This window comes from Ranitomeya imitator, chromosome 2, assembly GCF_032444005.1.
Source record: "Ranitomeya imitator isolate aRanImi1 chromosome 2, aRanImi1.pri, whole genome shotgun sequence".
Lineage (NCBI taxonomy): Eukaryota > Metazoa > Chordata > Amphibia > Anura > Dendrobatidae > Ranitomeya > Ranitomeya imitator.
This window is the reverse complement of record NC_091283.1, coordinates 751,671,493-751,696,304: the sequence shown is the minus strand read 5'-3', so window position 1 is coordinate 751,696,304 and position 24,812 is coordinate 751,671,493. Positions and strand designations below refer to the sequence as shown.

The 24,812-nt window shown below is 45.2% G+C and overlaps 1 protein-coding gene across 8 annotated transcripts in view; it reads left to right on the top strand.

Annotated features, from left to right (window-relative positions):
- GBF1 (golgi brefeldin A resistant guanine nucleotide exchange factor 1) overlaps window positions 1-24,812 on the top strand; it is a 349,375-nt gene that overhangs the window by 225,682 nt on the left and 98,881 nt on the right. For 7 of the 8 annotated variants that reach the window (XM_069753292.1, XM_069753293.1, XM_069753289.1 and 4 more), the window contains 6 exons: window positions 6,509-6,677; window positions 9,419-9,630; window positions 9,710-9,808; window positions 19,286-19,480; window positions 19,692-19,881; window positions 20,075-20,212. In XM_069753292.1, coding sequence (XP_069609393.1) covers window positions 6,509-6,677; window positions 9,419-9,630; window positions 9,710-9,808; window positions 19,286-19,480; window positions 19,692-19,881; window positions 20,075-20,212 — 1,003 coding nt within the window. The remainder of the gene's footprint in view (window positions 1-6,508; window positions 6,678-9,418; window positions 9,631-9,709; window positions 9,809-19,285; window positions 19,481-19,691; window positions 19,882-20,074; window positions 20,213-24,812) is intronic. The other variant, XM_069753291.1, reaches the window with a different exon arrangement.

Here is a 24,812-nt window from a genome sequence, read left to right as displayed (position 1 = left end):
ATAAAGCTGTGCCATATACAGTGGGGCAAAAAAGTATTTAGTCAGTCAGCAATAGTGCAAGTTCCACCACTTAAAAAGATGAGAGGCGTCTGTAATTTACATCATAGGTAGACCTCAACTATGGGAGACAAACTGAGAAAAAAAAATCCAGAAAATCACATTGTCTGTTTTTTTAACATTTTTTTTGCATATTATGGTGGAAAATAAGTATTTGGTCAGAAACAAACAATCAAGATTTCTGGCTCTCACAGACCTGTAACTTCTTCTTTAAGAGTCTCCTCTTTCCTCCACTCATTACCTGTAGTAATGGCACCTGTTTAAACTTGTTATCAGTATAAAAAGACACCTGTGCACACCCTCAAACAGTCTGACTCCAAACTCCACTATGGTGAAGACCAAAGAGCTGTCAAAGGACACCAGAAACAAAATTGTAGCCCTGCACCAGGTTGGGAAGACTGAATCTGCAATAGCCAACCAGCTTGGAGTGAAGAAATCAACAGTGGGAGCAATAATTAGAAAATGGAAGACATACAAGACCACTGATAATCTCCCTCGATCTGGGGCTCCACGCAAAATCCCACCCCGTGGGGTCAGAATGATCACAAGAACGGTGAGCAAAAATCCCAGAACCACGCGTGGGGACCTACTGAATGAACTGCAGAGAGCTGGGACCAATGTAACAAGGCCTACCATAAGTAACACACTACGCCACCATGGACTCAGATCCTGCAGTGCCAGACGTGTCCCACTGTTTAAGCCAGTACATGTCCGGGCCCGTCTGAAGTTTGCTAGAGAGCATTTGGATGATCCAGAGGAGTTTTGGGAGAATGTCCTATGGTCTGATGAAACCAAACTGGAACTGTTTGGTAGAAACACAACTTGTCGTGTTTGGAGGAAAAAGAATACTGAGTTGCATCCATCAAACACCATACCTACTGTAAAGCATGGTGGTGGAAACATCATGCTTTGGGGCTGTTTCTCTGCAAAGGGGCCAGGACGACTGATCCGGGTACATGAAAGAATGAATGGGGCCATGTATCGTGAGATTTTGAGTGCAAACCTCCTTCCATCAGCAAGGGCATTGAAGATGAAACGTGGCTGGGTCTTTCAACATGACAATGATCCAAGGCACACCGCCAGGGCAACGAAGGAGTGGCTTCGTAAGAAGCATTTCAAGGTCCTGGAGTGGCCTAGCCAGTCTCCAGATCTCAACCCTATAGAAAACCTTTGGAGGGAGTTGAAAGTCTGTGTTGCCAAGCGAAAAGCCAAAAAACATCACTGCTCTAGAGGAGATCTGCATGGAGGAATGGGCCAACATACCAACAACAGTGTGTGGCAACCTTGTGAAGACTTACAGAAAACGTTTGACCTCTGTCATTGCCAACAAAGGATATATTACAAAGTATTGAGATGAAGTTTTGTTTCTGACCAAATACTTATTTTCCACCATAATATGCAAATAAAATGTTAAAAAAACAGACAATGTGATTTTCTGGATTTTTTTTTCTCAGTTTGTCTCCCATAGTTGAGGTCTACCTATGATGTAAATTACAGACGCCTCTCATCTTTTTAAGTGGTGGAACTTGCACTATTGCTGACTGACTAAATACTTTTTTGCCCCACTGTATATTGCTCTGCACCGTTCATTATTGCCCCATAGATGCTCCATATAAAGCTGTCCAATATATAATGCTGCTGCAATAAAAAAAAAAAAAAATCACATACTCGCTCAGGACGCCAGCGCTTTCAATATTTACCTGCTCCTTGTGCGGCTCCGTCTCCAACACTGGCGCTCAGCAGAGGGCGTGCACTGACTACGTCACCGCGCCCTCTGACCTGAGCGTCACTGCCAGAGGACGCTGGAGACGGAGCCGCACCGGAGCGAGGAGCAGGTAAATATCGCGCAGCGCTCCCCTCCCCGTATACTTACCTGCTCCTGGCACGGTCCCTGCTTCTCCTGGCACTGCATCTTCTTCCTGTATTGAGCGGTCACAGTTACCGCTCATTTTCAGTCATGAATATGCGGCTCCACCTCTATGGGAGGTGGTGGAGTCGCATATTCATGACTGTAATGAGCGGTGCCATGTGACCGCTCAATACAGGAAGATGCAGCGCTGGAAGAAGCAGGGACCGCGCCGGAGCAGGTAAGTATAATTACACAGCTCCCCCTCCCCTGCCGACCCCCCGGGTATGACTCGAGTATAAGCCAAGAGGCAATATTATTTCTCAGAACAAATATATAGACTGCACAAATGTTGTTCAGTAATTTTTTGTTGAAACCTGTTTTGTCCTTACTTACTGCATAGTGCATTGCATATTTACATTTTATTAAAGTTTTTTTTGTTCTTAACTTGTATTCCAATAAATATATTTTACATTTCATCTAAGTAACTTGAGTATTGTATCATAATGGGATTAAATGCCTGATGTTACCATTCTACTACAGTAAATGTATCACTTAAACATGAGCCATGTATAAGGGAGTCGGAGAAAGTGAGGAGTCAGAGCTTTGACTTATCAACCCCACAATCCTGCTTCTCACCAAGCTGCATGCCTGTTGTCCTGTAGGCCATCCCAGCCTTGTGCAGGTCTACAATTGTGCTCCTTTTGGTCATTTGGTCTTGACCATGGTGGAGAGGTTGTAGTGGGATTGAGTGTGCGGACAGGTGTCTTTTATACTGGCAGCAAGTTCAATCAGGTGCATTTAATACAGGTAATGACTAAAGAGAAGGAGAGCTGCTTAAAAACTAACAGGTCTGTAAGAACCAGAATTCTTGCTGGTTGGTAGGTGATCAAATACTTATTTAATGCAATAAAATGAAATTTAATTATTTAAAAATATTACAATTTGATTTTCTATTTTTTTTTATTTTTAGTCTTCCTCTCACAGTTGTACCCTTTTTTGATGTACACATGTACAGTGGGTACGGAAAATATTCATACCCCTTTAAATTTTTCACTCTGATTGCAGCCATTTGGTTAATTCAAAAAAGTTCATTTTTTTCTCATTAATGTACACTCTGCAACCCATCTTGACTGAAAAAAGAACAGAAATGAAGACATTTTTGCAAATTTATTAAAAAAAAAAGAAAAACTGAAATATTAGTCGGTGGCTCCGTGGTTAGCACAGCAGTCTTGCAGCGCTTGAGTCCTGGGTTCTAATCCCACCTTGGACAACATCTGCAAAGGAGTTTGTATGTTCTCCCTGTGTTTGCGTGGGTTTCCTCCGGGTATTCCGGTTTCCTCCCACATTCCATAGACATACTGATAGGGAATTTAGATTGTGAGCCCTATCGGAGACAGTGATAATGTGTGCAAAACTGTAAAGCGCTGCGGAATATGTTAGCGCTATATAAAAAAAATAAAAGATTATAAAAAAAGATTACATGGTCACCAGTATTCAGACCCTTTGCTCAGTACTGAGTAGAAGCACCCTTTTGAGCTAGTACAGCCACGAGTCTTCTTGGGAATGATGCAACAAGTTTTTCACACCTGGATTTAGGGATCCTCTGCCATTCTTCCTTGTAGATCCTCTCCAGTTCTGTCAGATTGGATGGTGAACGTTGGTGGACAGCCATTTTCAGGTCTCTCCAGAGATGCTCAATTGGGTTTAGGTCAGGACTCTGGCTGGGCCAGTCAAGAATGGTCACAGAGGTGTTCTAAAGCAACTCCTTTGTTATTTTAGCTCTGTGATTAGGGTCATTGTCTTGTTGGAAGGTGAGCCTCCGGCCAAGTCTGAGGACCAGAGAACTCTGGAAGACGTTTTCATCCAGGATATCTCTGTACTTGACCTCATTCATGCTTCCTTCAATGACAACCAGTTTTACTGTCCCTGTAGCTGAAAAACATCCCCATAGCATGATCTGCCACCACCATGTTTCACTGCTGGGATTGTATTGGGCAGGTGATAAACCGTTATCTCAATCAAAGTCCTCCAAAAAATTATTTTGTGAACAATTCAGCAAAGAAAACCAGTCTGTTCAACTATAACCCCACTAATCATGGAGTGGACAGAAAAAACACAAAGTCCAAATTTTTCTTTAGAATGAACTAAACAAGTTTTATTGACAATAAAATTTCATTACAAATCTATGAAAACCTCAAGTGGAGGTAGTCCACACACAAGAGTAAGTAATTTTGTGAGACTCTGTTAATATTTATAATTGTGGCTAATGTATAACAATATGTGGAACAGTTGAGCCATATATCTGTGTTTAGCATATAGGTGTTTTTGTAAAAAGACGCCATATACATATAGTATCGTGTGGCTCCTTTATGTATATTGTTGTTCATTAAACTTCATATACTTCATGGTGTGTTTAAAGGAGTTTTTAGCATGTAGTGTCTCTCATTACTTGAGGTTTTCATACATTTGTAATGAAATTTTATTGTCAATAAAATTTGTTTAGTTAATTCTAAAGACAAATTTTGGACTGTTTTTTTCTGTCCACTCCATAATTAGGGAGGTGATAAACAATGCCTGGTTTTCTCCATACTGCTTAAAATTATCACCAAAAAGTTCTATCTTCATCTCCTCAGACCAGAGAATCTTATTTCTCATAGTCTGGGAGTCCTTCATGTGTTTTTTAGCAATCTCTATGGCTACGTTCACATTAGCGTTTCCCGACGCAGCGTCGGGAAACGCTGCGGCGACGCATGCGTCATGCTCCCCTATATTTAACATGGGGGACGCATGGGCATGCGTTGTGCTGCGTTGTGCGACGCATGCGTTTTTTTGCCGCAAGCGTCGGGCCCAGAAAACGCAACAAGTTGCATTTTTTTTGCGTCCAAATTTCGGCAAAAAAGGACGCATGCGTCGCAAAACGCAGTGTTTTTGCGTGCGTTTTGGTGCGTTTTTATTTGCGTTGTGCGTTGCGTCGCCGACGCAGCGGCGCACAACGCAAATGTGAACGTAGCCTAAGCGGGCTTTCATATGTCTTGCACTTAGGAGAGGCTTCCGTTTGGCCACTCTGCCATAAACGCCCGGCTGGTGAAGGGCTGCAGTGATAGTTGACTTTGTGGAACTTTCCCACATCTCCCTACTGCATCTCTGGAGCTCAGCCACAGTGATTTTGGGGTTCTTCTTTAGCTCTCTCACCAAGGCTCTTCTCCCACGATTGCTCAGCTTTTCTGGACAGCCAGGTCTAGGAAGACTTCTGGTGTTCCCAAGCTTCTTCCATTTAAGGATTATGGAGGTTTACGAAGCTTGAGTACTGCAGAAATTACATTTTGTAACCTTAGCCAGATCTTTGCCTTGCCACTATTCTGTCTCTGAGCTTCTTGGCCAGTTCCTTTGATCTCATGATTCTCATTTGGTCTGATATGCACTGCGGGCTTTGAGGTCTTATATAGACAGGTGTGTGCCTTTCCAAATCAAGTCCTATCAGTTTAATTAAACACAGCTGGCCTCCAATGAATGAGTAGAACCATCTCAAGGAGGATCACAAGGAAATGGATAACATGTGACTTAAATATGAGTGTCTGAGCAAAGGGTCTGAATACTTATGACCATGTGATCTTTCATTTTTTCTTAAATTCGCAAAAATTACGATTTCTGGGGGGGGTTTCCAGTGAAGATGGGGTGCAAAGGGAAAAAAATGAACTTTTCTTGATTTTACCAAATGGCTGCAATGAAAGAGTGAAAAATTTAAAGGAATATGAATGCTTTCTGTACCCACTGTACTGCAGACATACATATTTTATATACACACATGGACAGTTGAAGTTTATGCTCACATCGGCGGACCCCTCACCCACACAATCCTGGTTGCATTCTCAACTTCTGTGACCATGGTTGTTACGCCCCTGGCTGGCCCCATTAAAAGGAAACTGTCAGGTGTCAGAGCTCTTTGACTTTTTCCGGCGCCTGCACACTGCAGTACTTTGCTCTGCCCTCAACCGGGCAGAGAAATATGCCTGCTCAAGAGCGCGATTTAGAGCAGACTGTGTGGCTGACACAGGGATGCATCATCCACATGAAGCAAGGAGGACAGTGATCGTAAGAATATGGGAGATGCCGGGCCAAGAACCTCGACACCCCTCGGACCAGACTGCCCTGCAGGTAAGTATAGAAAAAGTTATTTTTCTTTTCTTACAGGTCGGGTTGGGGGTAGATATACAGCGTTATAACATGCTGTATATCAGGCCTGAAAGGTGGTGACCGTATCTCATATCGGCCAAACCTGGTGACAGGTTCCCTTTAACTTGCAAGGAGCCTCACTTCAGTTTCCTACACATGTAGGTGGCCAGAAGCCATTTTGCAAGGAAAAATTTAAACCGGCTGCAGTGCTACACCAGCGCTGGCCCTTTTTTTTTTTTTTTCTGTCAGTGGCAGGTCCCAGAAAGCCGCACCCTCACCTGGCTGATACTGATTTAATATGCTAGTGAGATGCCATTACTTAATGAGATGAAAATGTGAAGTGGCCTTATATACCTTCCACCCATTATATATATTTGTTTCAAAATTGTTACTAATACATGTATCCACTTTCTGCTACTTATTTTAAAGAATGAAGAATTACTGGGTAGAAGAACACAATCTGCCTCTGTTGAATCCATCCCTGAGGTTCTAGAGGACAGCTCTTCAATAGCTGACTACTCAGACTCTGCCTCTGTTCATGACATGGACTATGTCAATCCTCGAGGCGTTAGATTTACCCAGTCTTTACAGAAAGAAGGTGAGCGTTGCAATAAGGTCAGATTGCTTCACCTAGCATTTCAGCTGACCGGATGCCAGCCTGTGCACCTTGATGATGCTATTTTCTGAAGGATGGTTAAGCAATTAAATCTAGAATTTAAAGGGGACTTGTCTGCAGTATTTTGGACTTTTAAAGGAGTTGTCCGATCTAAAACTACATATTGTATGACTACAGACTTGTAAATCCTCACATCGTGTGCGCTGCGCGGATTCTTCGTGCCGGTAGGGGTGGTCATGTGACCACAAGTATAAGATATGCACACTCCCGGCCACATTTTGTCTAGATGGGTGAGGTTTTGCTTAATGCAAGTTTATCGAACGAGGTCCAGAAACACTCTAGTTTGAATGTGGCCAGCGGTAGGCATACTTGTGGTCACTTGCTCGCTTTCTTTTGCTCCGGGAAATCCTCACAGCTTGCAATGTGAGGATGCAAAAGTCTGCAGTCATAGTGACAGATTCTTGCATTGCCACCCTCTGCCTCTGTCCCTGCTGCTAGAGTGTCTACTAGTGAGACAAGACAACATCGGGATGGCAGAGGTATCGGTAGTGAGTAACACTAGCACCGCCCTCAAACGAGTCAGCAGCAGAGGCTAGTGATAGAATCTGTGAAAGTGATACCAGCGAGGCCCTACAGCTTCTAGGGCCGCACCCTGATAATAGTTTGCGCTCTGATGAGGGCAGTGCTAGAAGCTGTGGGGCGCCAATGATGTCACTCACTCTATTCTATCTCCACCCCCTGACAACTTCTTGTTTCACAGTTAGAAGCTACAGCTTCTGAGACAGAAACCGGGTGTGAGTTCTGCTCCCACAGCCTCTGAGCACCATGGATCCAGGACATCTTCAGAGGGCGGCGATGGAAGAAGCTGTGGAAGCTCTCACATCTCCCACAGCCTCTATGAGCACCATGGATCCAGGACATCTTCAGAGGGCGGCGATGGAAGAAGCTGTGGAAGCTCTCACATCTCCCACAGCCTCTATGAGCACCATGGATCCAGGACATCTTCAGAGGGCGGCGATGAAAAAGCTGTGGAAGCTCTCACATCTCCCACAGCCTCTATGAGCACCATGGATCCAGGACATCTTCAGAGGGCGGCGATGGAAGAAGCTATGGAAGCTCTCACTTCTCCCACTGCCTCTATGAGCACCATGGATCCAGGACCTCTTCAGAGGGCGGAGATAGAAGAAGCTGTGGAAGCTCTCACATCTCCCACAGCCTCTATGAGCACCATGGATCCAGGACATCTTGAGAGGCGGCAATAGAAGAAGCTGTGGAAGCTCTCACATTTCCCACAGCCTCTATGAGCACCATGGATCCAGGACACCTTCAGAGAGCGGCGATAGAAGAAGCTGTGGAAGCTCTCACATCTCCCACAGCCTCTATGAGCACCATGGATCCAGGACATCTTCAGAGGGAGGCGATAGAGGAAGCTGTGGAAGCTCTCACATCTCCCACAGCCTCTATGAGCACCATGGATCCAGGACATCTTCAGAGGGCTGCGATAGAAGAAGCTGTGGAAGCTCTCACATCTCCCACAGCCTCTATGAGCACCATGGATCCAGGACATCTTCAGAGGGAGGCGATGGAAGAAGCTGTGGAAGCTCTCACATCTCCCACAGCCTCTGAGCACCATGGATCCAGGACATCTTCAGAGGGCGGCGATAGAAGAAGCTGTGGAAGCTCTCACATCTCCCACAGCCTCTATGAGCACCATGGATCCAGGACATCTTCAGAGGGCGGCGATAGAAGAAGCTGTGGAAGCTCTCACATCTCCCACAGCCTCTGTGAGCACCATGGATCCAGGACATCTTCAGAGGGCGGCGATAGAAGAAGCTGTGGAAGCTCTCACATCTCCCACAGCCTCTATGAGCACCATGGATCCAGGACATCTTCAGAGGGCGGCGATAGAAGAAGCTGTGGAAAGTAACTGCAGCGTTGCCCCCTGATGACATCCTGTTCCATGGGGGGCAATAGACGCTGCACAGAAGTGAGTGCAGCCTCAGCCTTCTGCAATGTTTTGTTTGAGGAGACTCACAAATAAAACATCACCGGACGTGAAGTGAAAAATAACACATTTAAAGCTGTATAGTATATCATATAATAAAGCTAATGTCAAAAGTGGTTAGACATGACCTAAAGATATGGCTGTAATTTCTTTTTGAAGCTGATTAAAATCTTTAACCTTTTTATTTTTTTTAAAGAAATCCATTTTATCGGTCTTCTGTAATTAACTGTGGTAGTTTTAGGCTAATGAGGCTGAAGCCGGTCTGCACTCTGGGTCTGATCATTTCCTGCCAGTCTGAATAATATCCACACCCCTGGCTGCCTCCAGGCTATGACGCACAGGTCATTTCTTTTTCAGTGACCTGTCTACTCTGGACAAAATTTCCCTCAGGTGCCTGCATTGCCTTGGGTGTGTATGCGCAGATCGATTTTTTTTTTTTTTTTTTAAATTCAATTGTGTCACTTGGAAGTTACCGTGCATGCCCAGCTCCCGACAATCACTGCATCTGCATGAGATTTCGGCCGGAGGTGCTAGAACAAAATGGATTTCTTTGAAAAAGAGTGTTTTCATTTGCGTAAAAGGACCAAGACTGCCATATCTTTAGTTAGGAGATAAAAATCATGTTCACTGGTCCTCTTTAATTCTTCTTGCCCCAAATCATTAAAAACAGTTACCATGTTTTGAACATCTTGCTCACTAACTATGATGCTTTTTTTAGGAGCAGTCTTGGTCCCTTATGGTCTTCCTTGCATTCGGGAATTGTTCCGCTTTCTCATTTCACTTACCAACCCCCATGACCGCCATAATTCTGAAGTGATGATCCACATGGGTTTACAGCTTATTACAGTAGCGTTAGAGTGTGCACCTATTGCAAACTACGTTTCACTTCTGGGACTTGTGAAGGATGAGCTTTGTCGCCACTTGTTTCAGGTTGGTGAAGGATTTTTTTTTTTTTATATTTTACTATACAAATTGTCAGCATTCACAAATGATTAATTTACCCTTTCAGCTCTTAAATGGAGATCGTTTAAGTCTGTACGCAGCCTCTTTGCGGGCATGTTTCCTTCTATTCGAAAGTATGAGAGAGCATCTGAAGTTTCAAATGGAGGTAAGTACATATGCATTATTTTATGGTGTGTTAGAGAATCCGTCACCAAGTTTGTGCCATCTAATCTGAGTGCATCCTCAATAATCAGAACCTCCCACTCCCGTCTCCAAGACTTTACACGTGCTGCGCCGATTCTTTGGAATGCACTACCCAGGTTAATACGATTAATCCCCAATCCCCACAGTTTTAAGCGTGCCCTAAAAACTCATTTGTTCAGACTGGCCTACCGCCTCAATGCATTAACCTAACTATCCCTGTGTGGCCTATTTATATAAAAAAAAAAACAATCGGGTTCCTCGCATTATGTTCTCATTCACTTTATGCAGTTAATAGCCCTCTGTGTCTGTACTGCTACATACTTAGGCAGTTAACTGGTTCATGCAGCTTTACATGAACACCCGAGCCTTAAGGTACCGTCAAACTTAGCGACGCTGCAGCGATACCGACAACGATCCGGATCGCTGCAGCGTCGCTGGAGAGCTGTCACACAGACAGCTCTCCAGCGACCAACGATGCCGGTAACCAGGGTAAACATCGGGTAACTAAGCGCAGGGCCACGCTTAGTAACCCGATGTTTACCCTGGTTACCATCCTAAAAGTAAAAAAAACAAACACTACATACTTACCTACCGCTGTCTGTCCTCCAGCGCTGTGCTCTGCACTCCTCCTGTACTGTCTGTGTGAGCACAGCGGCCGGAAAGCAGAGCGGTGACGTCACCGCTCTGCTTTCCTGCTGCCCGGCGCTCACAGCCAGTACAGGAGGAGTGCAGAGCACAGCGCTGGAGGACAGACGGCTGTAGGTAAGTATTTAGTGTTTGTTTTTTTTACTTTTAGGCCATGTTCACACAGTGCGTTTTTTACCGCGGAACCGCGGCGGTTTTGCCGCTGCGGTTCCGCAGCTGTTTTCCATGCAGGGTACAGTACACTGTACCCTATGGAAAACAGGACACACTGTGCACATGGTCCGGAAATTGTAAAAAAAAAAGCCGCGCTGAATAGCTCCCGGAAAAAAGAAGGAGCATGTCAATTCTTCTTCCTGAACCGCAGCGGTTCTGCACCCATAGACCTCCATTGTGAGGTCAAAATCGCAGTAAAACACGCAGATCAAAAATATATCTGCGGGTTTTACTGCGATTTGATGTGCAGAACCGCTGCAGCAGGAAGTGCGGGGGAGCGGGCGGAAGTGCGTGGGCGGAGTGTGGCTGCCCCCCCGTGCTCCGATCCCGCCCCCCGTGCTCCGATGCCCCCCCCCCGTGCTCCGATGCCCCCCCCCAGTGCTCCGATGCCCCCCCCCGTGCCCTAATCTCCCCCCCTTATACTTAACCGGCGTCCCGGTGTCCGTCCGGCCGTCTTCTCCCTGGGCGCCGCCATCTTGCAAAATGGCGGGCGCATGCGCAGTGCGCCCGCCGAATCTGCCGGCCGGCAGATTCGCTCCAAAGTGCATTTTGATCACTGAGATATAACCTATCTCAGTGATCAAAATAAAAAAATAGTAAATGACACCCCCCCCACTTTGTCACCCCCATTGGTAGGGACAATAAAAAAATTAAGAATTCTTTTTTTTTTTTTTTCACTAAGGTTAGAATATGGTTAGGGGTAGGGTTAGGGGTAGGGGTAGGGGTAGGGGTAGGGTTAGGGGTAGGGTTAGGGGTAAGGTTAGGGTTAGGGGTAGGGTTAGGGGTAGGGTTAGGGGTAGGGTATTTTCAGCCATTTTAGCCCTAAAAAGCTTCCTAGGAAACACAGTCTCTGCATAGAAAACTGCATAAAAAAAGGATAAAAAAACGCATCAAAAAACGCATCAAAAAAGGACAAAAAAAGGACCAAAAAAAGGACCTGCGTTTTCTGCCAAGAGCTGCAGTTTTTAAAAAAAACTGTCCTGAAAAAAAAAGGATGGAAATCCTGAACGTGTGAACATACCCTCAGGATGGTAACCAGGGTAAACATCGGGTTACTAAGCGCGGCCCTGCGCTTAGTTACCCGATGTTTACCCTGGTTACCAGTGAAGACATCGCTGAATCGGTGTCACACGCCGATTCAGCGATGTCTGCGGGGAGTCCAGCGACCAAATAAAGTTCTGGACTTTCTTCCCCGACCAGCGACAGCACAGCAGGGGCCTGATCGCTGCTGCCTGTCACACTGGACGATATCGCTAGCGAGGACGCTGCAACGTCACGGATCGCTAGCGATATCGTCTAGTGTGACGGTACCTTTACACTATGGCTGGTCCGAATAACTAAAGCAATTGTTACCATCCACCTCTCGTGTCTTCCCTTTTCCCCATAGTTTGTAAGCTTGCGAGCAGGGCCCTCATTCCTCCTGGTATCTGTTTTGAACTGTATTTCTGTTATGCTGTAATGTCTATTGTCTGTACAAGTCCCCTCTATAATTTGTAAAGCGCTGCGGAATATGTTGGCGCTATATAAATAAAAATTATTATTATTATTATAGTGCAGCATAGTGTGGACACACACCTTCATTCCAGCGATGTCACTTGCTTGGCTGCTTGTTGTATTTTTTATAAAATCCCAGATCTAGTAGCAGTGATGAGTGAACATGCTCAGATAAGGTGTTCGTGGTGCTGAGTGTCTTTGACGTGCTTGAATAATAAATTTGAGTCCCCGCGCCTGCATGTCTCGCAGTTGTTCGACAGCCACAACATGGATTGCCTGTTTGTTAGCACCCAAGCATGCTCAGATAACACATTAGCCGATCACTTTTCGCTCATCACTATTATCACTAGAGGCTTAGTAAATCTGCTGCCGTGTAGTTCTCCATATTAATGATCTCTGTATAACCCCGTGTACACAGAAAGCCGCCAATCCGTGGTTTGCAGAAATTTATACAGATCTTAGCATTTTAAAAGCTAGCAATTCAGTAAGTGACACATCACTGGAATTGGGGTTTCTGCCCCTACATCATACGGCTCTCCGCATAGACCAGGTGACATACTCCCTTTAACTACTGTAGCAGTATAGTGTTTTTTAAAAAATTTTTTAAATTTCTATGTAAAAGGTCATTTTTGTGTTCATTTTTCATGGGCACACTGCTCCTGATGCATTGACTGCTTGGACCAGTGGTATTGATGCTATGCTTCCGCAATCTTTGCATGCTCCATTGATGCGTCTGCAGCATCAGAGGACGCAGGAGAACTAAAGCTATTGAGGCAGCTTTGGAGCAGTGCTTACAGGTTTTACAATAAGCAGCTTGCAGGTGCTGCTCTCATTGCCTAGGAAACCCACTATCTCTAATAGACTGCAGTAACCTAGTCAACAAAGCATTAAACGAGAAGATAAAAAATCCCTCTTTTTTGTGCATATGATGAGTTTTTTTCCGTGAAAAAAAAACGCATCGCGGTAAAAAAACGCAGCATGTAAATTAATTTTTCAGATTTTTTGCGGATTTCCCACTATAAAATACTTTGGGAAATGTCCGGAAAAATCTGCAAAAAAAACCGCGCAAAAAACGCATGCAGATTTCTTGCATAAAATTTCAGGTTTTTCTCAGGAAATTTCTATAAGAAATCCTGAACGTGTGCACATAGCCTTACCCATTTATTTTGAAGTGATAACCACTGTAAGGGGACTCTAGAATCAATGTGCAAAGAGAATTTGTCATCAGATTTCACAGTGCAAACTTATATACATTATTACATTGATCTCCAAGTTCAAGTGGGTGTTAACTCATTAGCTGCCAAATACTTTGTTTGCTAGTATCTTCGCATCAGAAAGACAAAATTAAAAACAATACAAAAAAAAAGTACATTTCTCTAGTCACCTTCCACGACAGCCACTTCGGAGGTTGTCTTCCCCGCCCTAATAGGGGACAGGAACACAAGAGGTTAAATACCCCTCCCCTTCCTGCACCGCCAGTGTTTTCCTGTCCCCTATGGGGCATGAAGAGTTTCTGAAGGGGCTGCCGTGGCCGGCGACGGAGCTCCACTTACCCAGAAGCCGGGCGGCATGAAGGTCGGGTTTCCCTCCTTGATAATGCCGCTCCCGTCTCCTCTCTTCGGAGCGACTCGGGACCCTCCCGCCCCTCCGGCGCTCCCTTGGGGGCAATGCGGGGCGGTGATGTGCTTGCCGGGGGCCTCCTGCAGCCCCCCGGTTCCCTCCTCCACAGCTGCAGCACTGGAGGTGGCGCGCGTCCCGGGCTGGGGCCGGAGAGCCTGATGACTTCCGGGTTAAAGCGCGCCACTTCCGGTTCAACCAGGAAGCGTGCCATGGAGCGCACGCCGGCCGGCAATGGCGTCCAGCAGCAGAAGCACGCCATACAAACAGCGTCGGGGGCGTTCTTGGACCTACCCCAATCGGGCCACACGTGGGGGGAGGAGCACTGCACGCTGGACCACCGATCCTTATAAAAAGATCCGGGTAGCAAGGTAAGCTGTCTGACTGTTAGCAACCTGACGGACATGGACAGTGACAGACCCCCTTGCTCTGCATCTGCAGATGCCAGCGTTCCCCCTCCTACCAAAGTAAGTAGCAGGTGTTGGGCCCAGCTATCCCCTATATACATATGTGCTTTTATGTATATATGTATATATAGATATTCCTCTAAGTGGCTTAGCAAACCCTCTCTCTCTCTCTCTTAGGGAGAAAAGGTTTCCGACCCTAAAAAGTCAAGCCGCAAATGCAAAGTGTGTACGGCCAAACTCCCATCAACATACGGGAAAAAGCTCTGCCAATCCTGTACGGATGAGGTCCTGCGCGCCGAACAACCCTCGCTGTTGGATAGCATTAGATCCCTCATTAAAGATGAGGTCCATTCTTCTATGGCTACCTTCTCGCAGATGTCGGTGCCTCAGCCACCCCCTCCAAAAAAGAGGAAAAAAGCCCCAGTAGAATCCGACCCGGACTCGGGAGAAATCCAGTCCTCAGGTTCAGAGGATAACTGGGAAAACGAAGGCTCCACTTCTACCCCCACCTGTAGATCAGAAAACAAAAAATATTATTTTAGTTCTGAGGACATGAGTGAACTAATCGGTTTAGTAAGAAGCACCATGGGGGTAGAGGATGAAGAAGTTACACTCACAGTACATGATGAGATGTTTGAGGGTCTGAAACCCAAAGACCAAAAAGGGTTCCCGGTGCATAAGAACTTACGAGATCTAATTCTGCATGAATGGGACCTCCCTGAAAAAGGTCTGACTATACCATCGGAACTGAAAAACCGGTACCCATTAGATGGGGATAACTCCTTATGGGAGACCCCGAAAGTAGATGTTCAGGTGTCTAGGGTAACTAAAAAAACTGCCCTCCCCTTTGAGGACTCTTCGCAACTCAAGGATCCGATGGATCGTAAAATGGAGAGTTTATTAAAAAAGTCCTGGGAGACCTCCACAAATCTGCTAAAATCTAATATAGCCTCTACTTGCGTGGCCAGATCTCTATTTATCTGGTTACGCAAACTTGAGGATCACTTGACTCAAGGCACCCCAAGAGAGGAGATTTTAGACTCCCTACCCTTACTACAGAAAGCTACAGGGTTCCTAGCCGATGCATCTGCTGAATCGGTTCGAGTAGCCGCGAAAGCTGCCGTTCTCTCTAACTCGTCCAGGAGAGCACTCTGGATAAAATCCTGGGGAGGCGATTTTGTCTCCAAGTCCAAATTATGTAGCATACCCTTTCAGGGTCATAATGTATTTGGACCCGTCCTGGACGATATTTTGGATAAGGCGGCAGATAAAAAGAAATCTCTCCCTGAGCAAAAGACCCCAAAAAAACGCTTTTTTCGTCCCTCCCGTGATCAAACCTCACAGAGAGGAAAAGGCAAAACGGGAAGATGGAGTTATCCTAAGGGAGGCAGGGGAAAAAAATATCCTGGCCCCTCAGGCCCAGCAAACCCCAGATAAACAATGACTGTACTCCGGTCGGGGGTCGACTCTCACGATTTTTCACCGAGTGGCAAAACATCTCCACAAATCAGTGGGTCCTTCGTACCATTCAAGAAGGATTAAAAATAGAATTCGTGAGACCACCCCCACATTGCGTAAAGATAACCTCCCTTCAAAACCCAGATCTCCAAAACTCCTTGTTACAAGATCTACAAAAATTAATACAATCAAATGTGATTTCTCAGGTGCCGAAGTTAGAGGAAGGACGTGGTCATTATTCACGCCTTTTTCTAATAACCAAGCCGTCGGGGAAGAACAGAATTATCATAAATTTGAAACCCTTAAACGATTCTGTCCGATACAGGAGATTCAAAATGGAGACAGTCAAATCCGTGATTCCCCTCATCGGTCAGGGTTGGATGATGGCGACTGTGGACCTGAGGGATGCGTACTACCATGTGCCAATCCATCCAGAGCACAGGAAATTCCTCAGGTTCGCAGTCTCCAAGGGTCACCAAATCAAACATTTTCAGTTCAATGTTCTCCCCTTCGGCATCTCTTCGGCCCCTCGGGTCTTCACAAAGATTATGGCGGAAGCGATAATCTTCATCCGTCAGCAGGGAATATGCATAGTCCCGTATCTAGACGACCTGCTTATCATGGCTCCATCTGCCTCCCGTCTGGAAACAGACGTATCAAAGTCCCTAGAGATATTACAAACCCTGGGTTGGATCCCAAATCTGGAGAAATCGGAGGTCCATCCCTCCACAAGAAGAAAATTCCTGGGGGTGCTACTGGACTCGGATGTAAGAACATCTTTTCTACCCAAAGATCATCAAATCAACCTTGTCCGCAAGGTAACCAAATTCAGAGGCCAGCGTGCACCGACCCTCAGAGAATCGATGTCTGTACTAGGGTCCCTGACCGCATGTATACAATCGGTTTCCTGGGCCCAGGCTCACACACGAACTCTCCAGACTTATGTTCTCCTACATTCCAGGAGATGACAGACTCCATTGAATCAGAAGATTCTTCTCCCTGGCCATGTGAAATCGGCGCTAAAATGGTGGCTAGATTATCAAAATCTCCAGAGAGGGGTCAGCTGGGACCACCTTCCCCTAAAAACACTCCGCTCAGATGCCAGCAAAAGAGGCTGGGGTGCGGTGGTAGAGGGTTTCCACTTTCAGGGACAATGGACATCGGACATCAGCAGCAGCTCCTCGAATCTAAGAGAATTGAAAGCTGTGGAGGAGGCCCTAAAGGCATCATCAGCACTGATCAAAAATCATCACGTTCGTATTTACTCGGACAATATGACCACAGTGGCCTATCTACGACATCAGGGGGGGACAAAGTATGCCTCTCTAAAAGAAGTGGCCGCAAGAATATTCTTCTGGGCAGAGAGGAACCTTCTATCGGTCACAGCAGTACATCTGAGGGGATTGGACAACACTCAAGCGGATTTCCTCAGCAGGAAAGACGTTCATCCGGGAGAGTGGTCCCTAAACCAAGCAGTATTTCAGTCCCTAGCCGAAAAATGGGGTACTCCAGAGGTGGATTTATTCGCCAACAGGCAAAATGCGAAGGTGGAAACATTTTTCTCCCTTCATTACAAAGACAAGGCACAGGGAATAGATGCCTTTTCACACCAGTGGAAATTCAACCTTGCATATGCCTTTCCTCCCATTCCCATGCTGGCGAAAACCCTGCAAAAAATCAGGGCAGACGAAGTGACCACAATCTTGGTTGCCCCATTGTGGCCCGGGAGGAGTTGGTACGGCGCCCTATTAGATATGGCCCTGGAAGGTCCCTGCCTTCTACCTCAAAAGACCGATCTCCTACACCAGGGTCCTCTACTACATCCGGACCTAAACAGACTGAACTTGGCTGCATGGCTACTGAAGCCACAATCTTAAAAGCTAAAGGACTCTCAGATGACGTAATCCAGACCCTTCAAAAAAGCAGAAAGGCAGTAACCAATGCCATCTACACTAAGGTCTGGAAAAAATTTACGTCCTGGTGCTTCCCAGAAGTTCCAGACCCCTTCAATCCTGATATAGCAAGGATCTTACAATTTTTACAGAAGGGCTTGGATATAGGCCTTACCCCTAGCACACTCAAAGTACAAGTATCGGCCCTTAGTAGCTTTTTTGACTCAAATTTAGCCAATCACCGCTGGATCAAGCGATTTATGACAGCCGCATCCAGAATTCGTCCTACACTCCGTACTAGGGTACCCTCCTGGGACCTCAATACTGTACTTAACGCACTAACCCAGGATCCATTCGAACCCCTGGATGCTATATCCATAAAAAACTTAACTTTGAAAACAATCTTTCTAGTCGCAATCACTACGGCTAGACGTATTGGTGAATTACAGGCCCTGTCAATACAGGAACCCTATTTAACGGTCACTGCGGATAGCATTGTACTAAAACTAGACCGATCCTTTTTACCCAAGGTGGTCTCAAATTTCCACAGAGATCAGGACATTCTACTTCCTTCTTTTTGCCCAAACCCCTCCAACCCTAAAGAACAGGCCTTCCACACCTTGGATGTTCGCAGGGTGGTTCTATTTTACTTACAACAAACTGAAGCCTGGCGAATTGATCAAAATTTATTCATTCAGTTCTCCGGACGAAATAAGGGAAAGAAGGCGGCAAAAAACACCATCGCAAACTGGATCAAACAGTCTATTTGCTTGGCTTATTCATCGCAGGGACTAGATCCACCTGCCTCTCTGAAGGCACACTCTACCCGAGCAATGGCAACATCGTGGGCAGAGAGGGGGAATGCCTCAGCAGAGCAGATATGCAGAGCCGCCATCTGGTCGTCCATCCATACGTTCACCAGACATTACCGGCTAAATTTCAATAGGGATTTAACGTTTGGCAGACGTGTTCTGCAGGCTGTAGTCCCTCCCTAGAGAAATTAGCTGTTGGTACTACTCCGAAGTGGCTGTCGTGGAAGGTGACTAGAGAAAATAGAATTATTCTTACCGTTAATTCGGTTTCTAGGAACCTTCCACGACAGCACTAATTTCCCTCCCTACCTGATATTCTTATTGGATGATTCCTGCACTTTTGTGGTAACTATACATGCTACTGTGTCCAGGAAAACACTGGCGGTGCAGGAAGGGGAGGGGTATTTAACCTCTTGTGTTCCTGTCCCCTATTAGGGCGGGGAAGACAACCTCCGAAGTGGCTGTCGTGGAAGGTTCCTAGAAACCGAATTAACGGTAAGAATAATTCTATTTTTATTCTGTTTTGCAGACACTATTACATTAGATGTCCCGATACTGGTAATGGCTATACTGGTAATACTAGAACTCAGAAATGCCCGTTGAGTACCAGACATAGCTGAATATATCTCCTGCAGTCTCATACAGAATATACAGAATAGTTGGGCGCATGAGCTTAAACCGCTTCATACTGACTGACATTTCAGAGCCCCATTCCCTTGATTTCTGGTGGTCCTAGTTATCAGACCCTCACCAATCCACAACTTATCATGCATCTCTTGGATCTGTGACAACTTAAATTTTTGGGACTAATCTATTCATATTTTGGGAAGAGAACTATATTAATATGGGTGATCCTAATTTAGAAAAATATAGACAATTACCTTTTTTTTCCTCTTTTTAGATGTACATAAAGAAACTGATGGATATCATTACCATAGAAAATCCAAAGATGCCATATGAGATGAAAGAAATGGCCCTGGAAGCCATTGTACAGCTGTGGAGGATACCCAGCTTTGTAACGGAGCTCTACATTAACTATGACTGTGATTACTATTGCTCCAATCTCTTTGAAGATCTTACCAAACTCCTCTCCAAGGTTTGATGATACTTTCATTGTTACCTATTTGGAGCATGTGGCCATAGATCTGTTTTAAATAGAAGACATTATGTCGGCCATCTAGTATGCACCCATAATAATATATGTGCTAGAGCAAATTGTAAATCCCCTTTAGGTCTGTTTGCGTCGGCTTTACTCATTTTTTTTTTCTCTTCATTTTCTGTTGTGTTTTTAACTTTTTACTTATCAGAATGCGTTTCCAGTGTCTGGCCAGCTCTACACCACTCACCTGCTGTCTCTTGAAGCTCTTCTGACTGTTATTGACAGCACTGAAGCTCACTGTCGGGCTAAGATTTTAAGCAATACTTTACAACAAGACAAAAAAGAGCCTGCCAAAAACATTGGTGAAAGCGCAGAAGTATCTGAAGAGCCAGTAAACAGTAAGTTCTGCAGTTATTTTATTTATCAGTCTGTTTCTATAATTCTGTCCTCCTTTTCATTTGATGCCTATTTGAGAACATTTCATGTTGAAAATAAGTCTGGAAAATTTTCAGTAGATGTTATTGAGCCCCTACACTTTCAGTAACTCTACTATCGCACAGCTGTGTCATCTGAAGAACCTTTCTTTTCAAGGCACTGATCACCCCATTGAAAACGCTTCTCCAAACATCAGCACTGAATCACATGGAGCACGGCCACCAACGAGTGGTCATCTTATGGCTGATGAGATGAACCTGGGTGTTCAGGAGGCTGAGGATGGCAGTGATAGAGGCAAGTTTTTACTTTTTTTTTTTTTTTTTAATTTATTTATTTATTTTTTAAGTAATGCATTTATACATTGAACAATATCTGGCTATTCATCAGATATCTTGGTTTTTCCTAGTAATATGGGTATGTACCTAAACTATGTATTAAAATGATCATATTGCATGTCCATGCCCAATAACGTCTTTTTTCAGCATTAAAGAGCTTCCCATCAGTAAGGGTATGTGCACACGTAGAATGGTCCACTGCTGATTTTTCTGCAGCGGATTTGATAAATCCACAGGGCAAAACCGCTGCGGTTTTTCCTTCGGATTTATCGCGTTTTCTATTGCGGATTCCGCTGCGGATTTACATCTGCAGTTTTCTATTGGAGCAGATGTAAAAACGCTGAGGATTCTGCACAAAGAATTGACATGCTGTGGATAATAAAACGCTGCGTTTCCGCGCGGTTTTTTCCGCAGCATGGGCACAGCGTTTTTTGTTCCCATAGGTTTACATTGTACTGTAAACTCGTGGGAAACTGCTGCGGATCCGCACCTGCGGAAACACTGCGGATCCGCAGCAAAATCCGTAACTTGTGCACATACCCTAAATGTTTAGCGATCAGCGGTTGTTTAATAGCCTAGTAGACCATTATTCTTATGCGCCCTGAACAATCTGTAATGAATCATTCAGTGCACATAAGTTGCCTTTGTTCTGTGTAGCTCAGGTCCTGTTTACAAAGGACGATGTGCTGCCGAGAGCAATAATCTGGTTATCGGCAGCCTGTTTAGACTTTACAGTTATCGTGAAACAAATGTGACTGCTTATGTCTTTTCACTCGTAGAAATAAGTACCCTCGTCTATTTCCTAGGCTTTCGTATCCAGGCGAACTAGTATTGTAAAATGTAACATGACTGAAAAGTACTGGATATGAGCACATGGGAGACAGAGCAAGACATGTATAATTGTGAGTAACATGGACAGCTGTGGGGTCTGAGCAGCTGTTAAAGGGAAGCTGATACAGACTGCTCGATCCATGCAGGCAGCATGATTTATCGATCACTCATAACAGCACCACAACAGAGTGGATCTGGCCTTCAAGGACAGGATTAAAAAGGGTAGCACCTCTCCCTTCCATCAGTTAGTTTCCTGTCCTTTAAGAGGCAATATCTTACTGGCATACCTGAAGATAAGAAGAATGAAGTCCGAAGATCTATTCCTTCCCAAGCCTGGCCGGTCGACTCGGGCAACGATATCTTCACCGTCTCGGCTGGTGCACGGTTCCTAGAATCACCACAGTGGGTCCATGGGGACTTCCACTTGTGTGCGGGCGCTGGTGAACAGCATCCCGGGTCATCATGTGTTCGCACGCATCAGGAGACGCGGTGTATGCACGTCTGCAGGTGTGTTTGGATGGCCAAGGGCGTGTCTGGGTGTCGCAGGCCCAGAGGCACGCCTGGAATGACGCAGGCCGGGGTGTGCCCGGATGACGAGCACCGGAAATGGTTAGAGCCAGATGACCCAGAACTTCTGGGGGTACTGGAGGGGCATGTAATAGCTTGGGTCCCATATTTAAGTGCAGCAAGGCCTATGGGTCAACACTTACTTGCTCAGCATTCCCTCAAGGATAATGGAAGACACCGAGCGGCAGCATACGCCGCAGCAGCCTGATGGGAAGCCCCAGAAGCAGGTGGAGCGGTGACCACTCCGGGGCAGGAGTGGCGGCAGCCGTGTCTGTGAGAGACGGCGTTCTCCAAAGAGCTGCAAATCCAGTCAGAGGAGATCCAGTAAAGTGGACTATTATTCAGCACCCCGAGATGATCTTTAGGCTGAGAGTTGTCCCCCCTCTTAATCCAGTACCATTTGATTGCCTCACAGTGGTAAGTGATCTTCCTGAAAGTTCACTTGCTGATATGTTTTTTTTTTCCTTTCTAGTCATTTGTTGCCAGGGAAAGAAGTGCATGGCAAAGTCTAAGCACAAGGAGTTTGTTCTTTGTAGACTTATTGCCTGATTCCTACCAAAAAATACTTTGCCAGTCATGTATACAACAGACGGTAACGGAAGAGACCCCTTATTTTGCCACTGATTTAGAGTCCATCATCAGGGCAGAAGTTAATGAATTCCTAAAATTTCCCGCTACAGGAGCTTTATAGCGGGAAAAGAATAAAAGTGCTAGGCAGTTATCCCCTGTGTCAGATGTGTCTAGTAATTCAGATAACGATGACAATTCCTACTCACCTGCCTTTTCCTCAGACAGCAACACTGGGAGTTTTTCTATAGAGGTGGATAAACTAATAAAGGATGTCAGGACCTCAATGGAGGATAGATTCTAAACCAGAGAGGTTGGTACAGGACATAATGTTTGAAGGCCAAGATCACAAGAGATGTAGGACATTTCCATTAACTGAAAGGATCCAGGCCCTTATCTAGAAGGAATAAAAAAGACCTTAGAAGAGAGGCTTTCTTCCCCCATCATTTAAGAGGAGGTATCCTTTTGATGAGCCTTCCTTTTGATGAGCCTTCCTTGTCTATCTGTGACAAAGTTCCAAAGCTTAATGTGGCCATAGCAAAAACTTCTAAAAAAAAACCTCACTCCCTTTTGAGGATATGGGAAATGTGAAGGATCCCATCAGTAGAAAAGCGGACATTTCTTAGAGGTACATGGGAGACCTTGGCCCAAAAACCAGCAGTGGCTGCAACATGTACGGACAGATCTTTAATGATCTGGTTGGATTACCTAGATGCCCATTTAAGGAGCAGATGTCAAGAGACAATATTTTGGCCACTATCCCACTTATGCGAGGGGCAGCATTTTTATTGGATGCTTCAGCAAATTCAGCACAATTAACATTAAGATCAGCAGCCTTTTCCAGTGCGGCCTTAGGGCTTTGTGGTTAAAATGCCAGGGGATATTCAGACCAGAGCAATCTGTGTGCTATTCCGTGTGAATGAGAATACCTTTTTGGCCCAGCTTTGGATGAGCTTTTGAAGAAGGCTGGTGACATCAAAAAGAGATTTCCTAACCTGTCCTTCCCAGCCTACAAGCGATCCTTCTGGAAGGGAAGGTTTACCCGAAGGAAACCCTCCAGAGAGCAGGATAGATGGGAGGACCAGAGAACAAAAGGTAGAGGCTTCGTGTATGGGACCTCCTCCCAGGATACCTAAAAAACGGGCCAATGACTCACATCCCAGGTAGGTTGGAGGCTCTCCTCCTTCTTCCCTGCCTGGGAAAGAATATCTGGTAGCAGCTGGATTCTTGGCCTAATAAAATCCATAAACTCCAAACGAAGAAAAACTTTACAAAAGGCCAAGGTATAGAATGAAGAATATAAAGTTTATTAAATACATTTAAAAACAATATATAAAACAGAACACCGCAGGCTACAGGAACAAAGGTGGGTACACCCAGATATTGTAGAGCATAAACTAGTGCTTAAAAGATTGTTAATGTAACTTACTCTGATAACACCTAATACATATGTAATAGGCCCCCCAAAAAAGGACAAAAAGTAACAATGAAGGCTTTTTAGCCTCTAGGTTTCTTGTCCCTGAAGGGCAGAGCCCCTGTCTCATGGTGCTGTCATGGGTTCCAAAAAATCCCATTACTGGTAACTGAGACTTTCAGCTATGTATGTTTAACTCTGAAATGCTGCGGCATCTCTGAGAAAAAATTAGCTTTGTAGTGATGCTGGAGACTAGTCGAACAGGTGTGTCTCTGGTGGCTTCTTCATGCTCGCTCCACTGGAGTGACAGGTGTCTCCCTGAGTGCGTGTATAGGGAGAGACCTGTCATATCAGGGCAGTGAATGGGAAAAAGCAGTCAGGGCCACTCCTGTCCGATTTGTCTCATGTGCAGCTTGGTCCCCACCTTCTATCACACTGTTTTTTTTCTCTGAAACGCTGCAGTGTTTCAGGCTGTGTGCACACGTTGCAGATTTTTTGCGTTTTTTTCGCTATAAAAACGCTATAAAACCGCAAAAATAAGCATATATTATGCATCCCATCATTTACAACGAATTCCGCAATTTTTGTGCACATGATGCGTTTTTTCCCGCGAAAAATGCGAATTGCGGTAAAAAACGAGCATGTTCATTAATTTTGCGGATTTTTTTGCAGATTTCCCACTATATCATTGCATTGGGAAATCTGCGGAAAAATCCGCAAAGAAAAAGTGCAAAAAAACGCATGCGGATTTGTTGCAGAAAATGTCCTGTTTTGCTGAGGAAATTTCTGCAAGAAATCCTGAACGTGTGCACATAACCTCAGCGTTGTACATATATGGTGGAAATCATGCAGCCAGCATGCTGCCTGTGGATTGGGTAGCATGTTTCAGCTGTCGAGTTCCCTATAAGTAGAACAATGATTCAGTACACTTGTACTCTTGATAAGAAGGAGCTTGGCTCTATTGAAAATCCTTCCAAGGAGAAAGCATTATAGACACATACATGTGGGAACTGAGTACATACAATAAGATCTCCAACACCTCTTTCTGTATAAGCAAATGAAATGTACTAGGAAACCTCCTTGTATATGATGGACAGTTTTGCTTACACTTGCTGCTTTTATTGTGCCCTGGATATAATGTAGTTTAGGTACTATCAGCCTCTTGGCTTCTGGTGTCTTT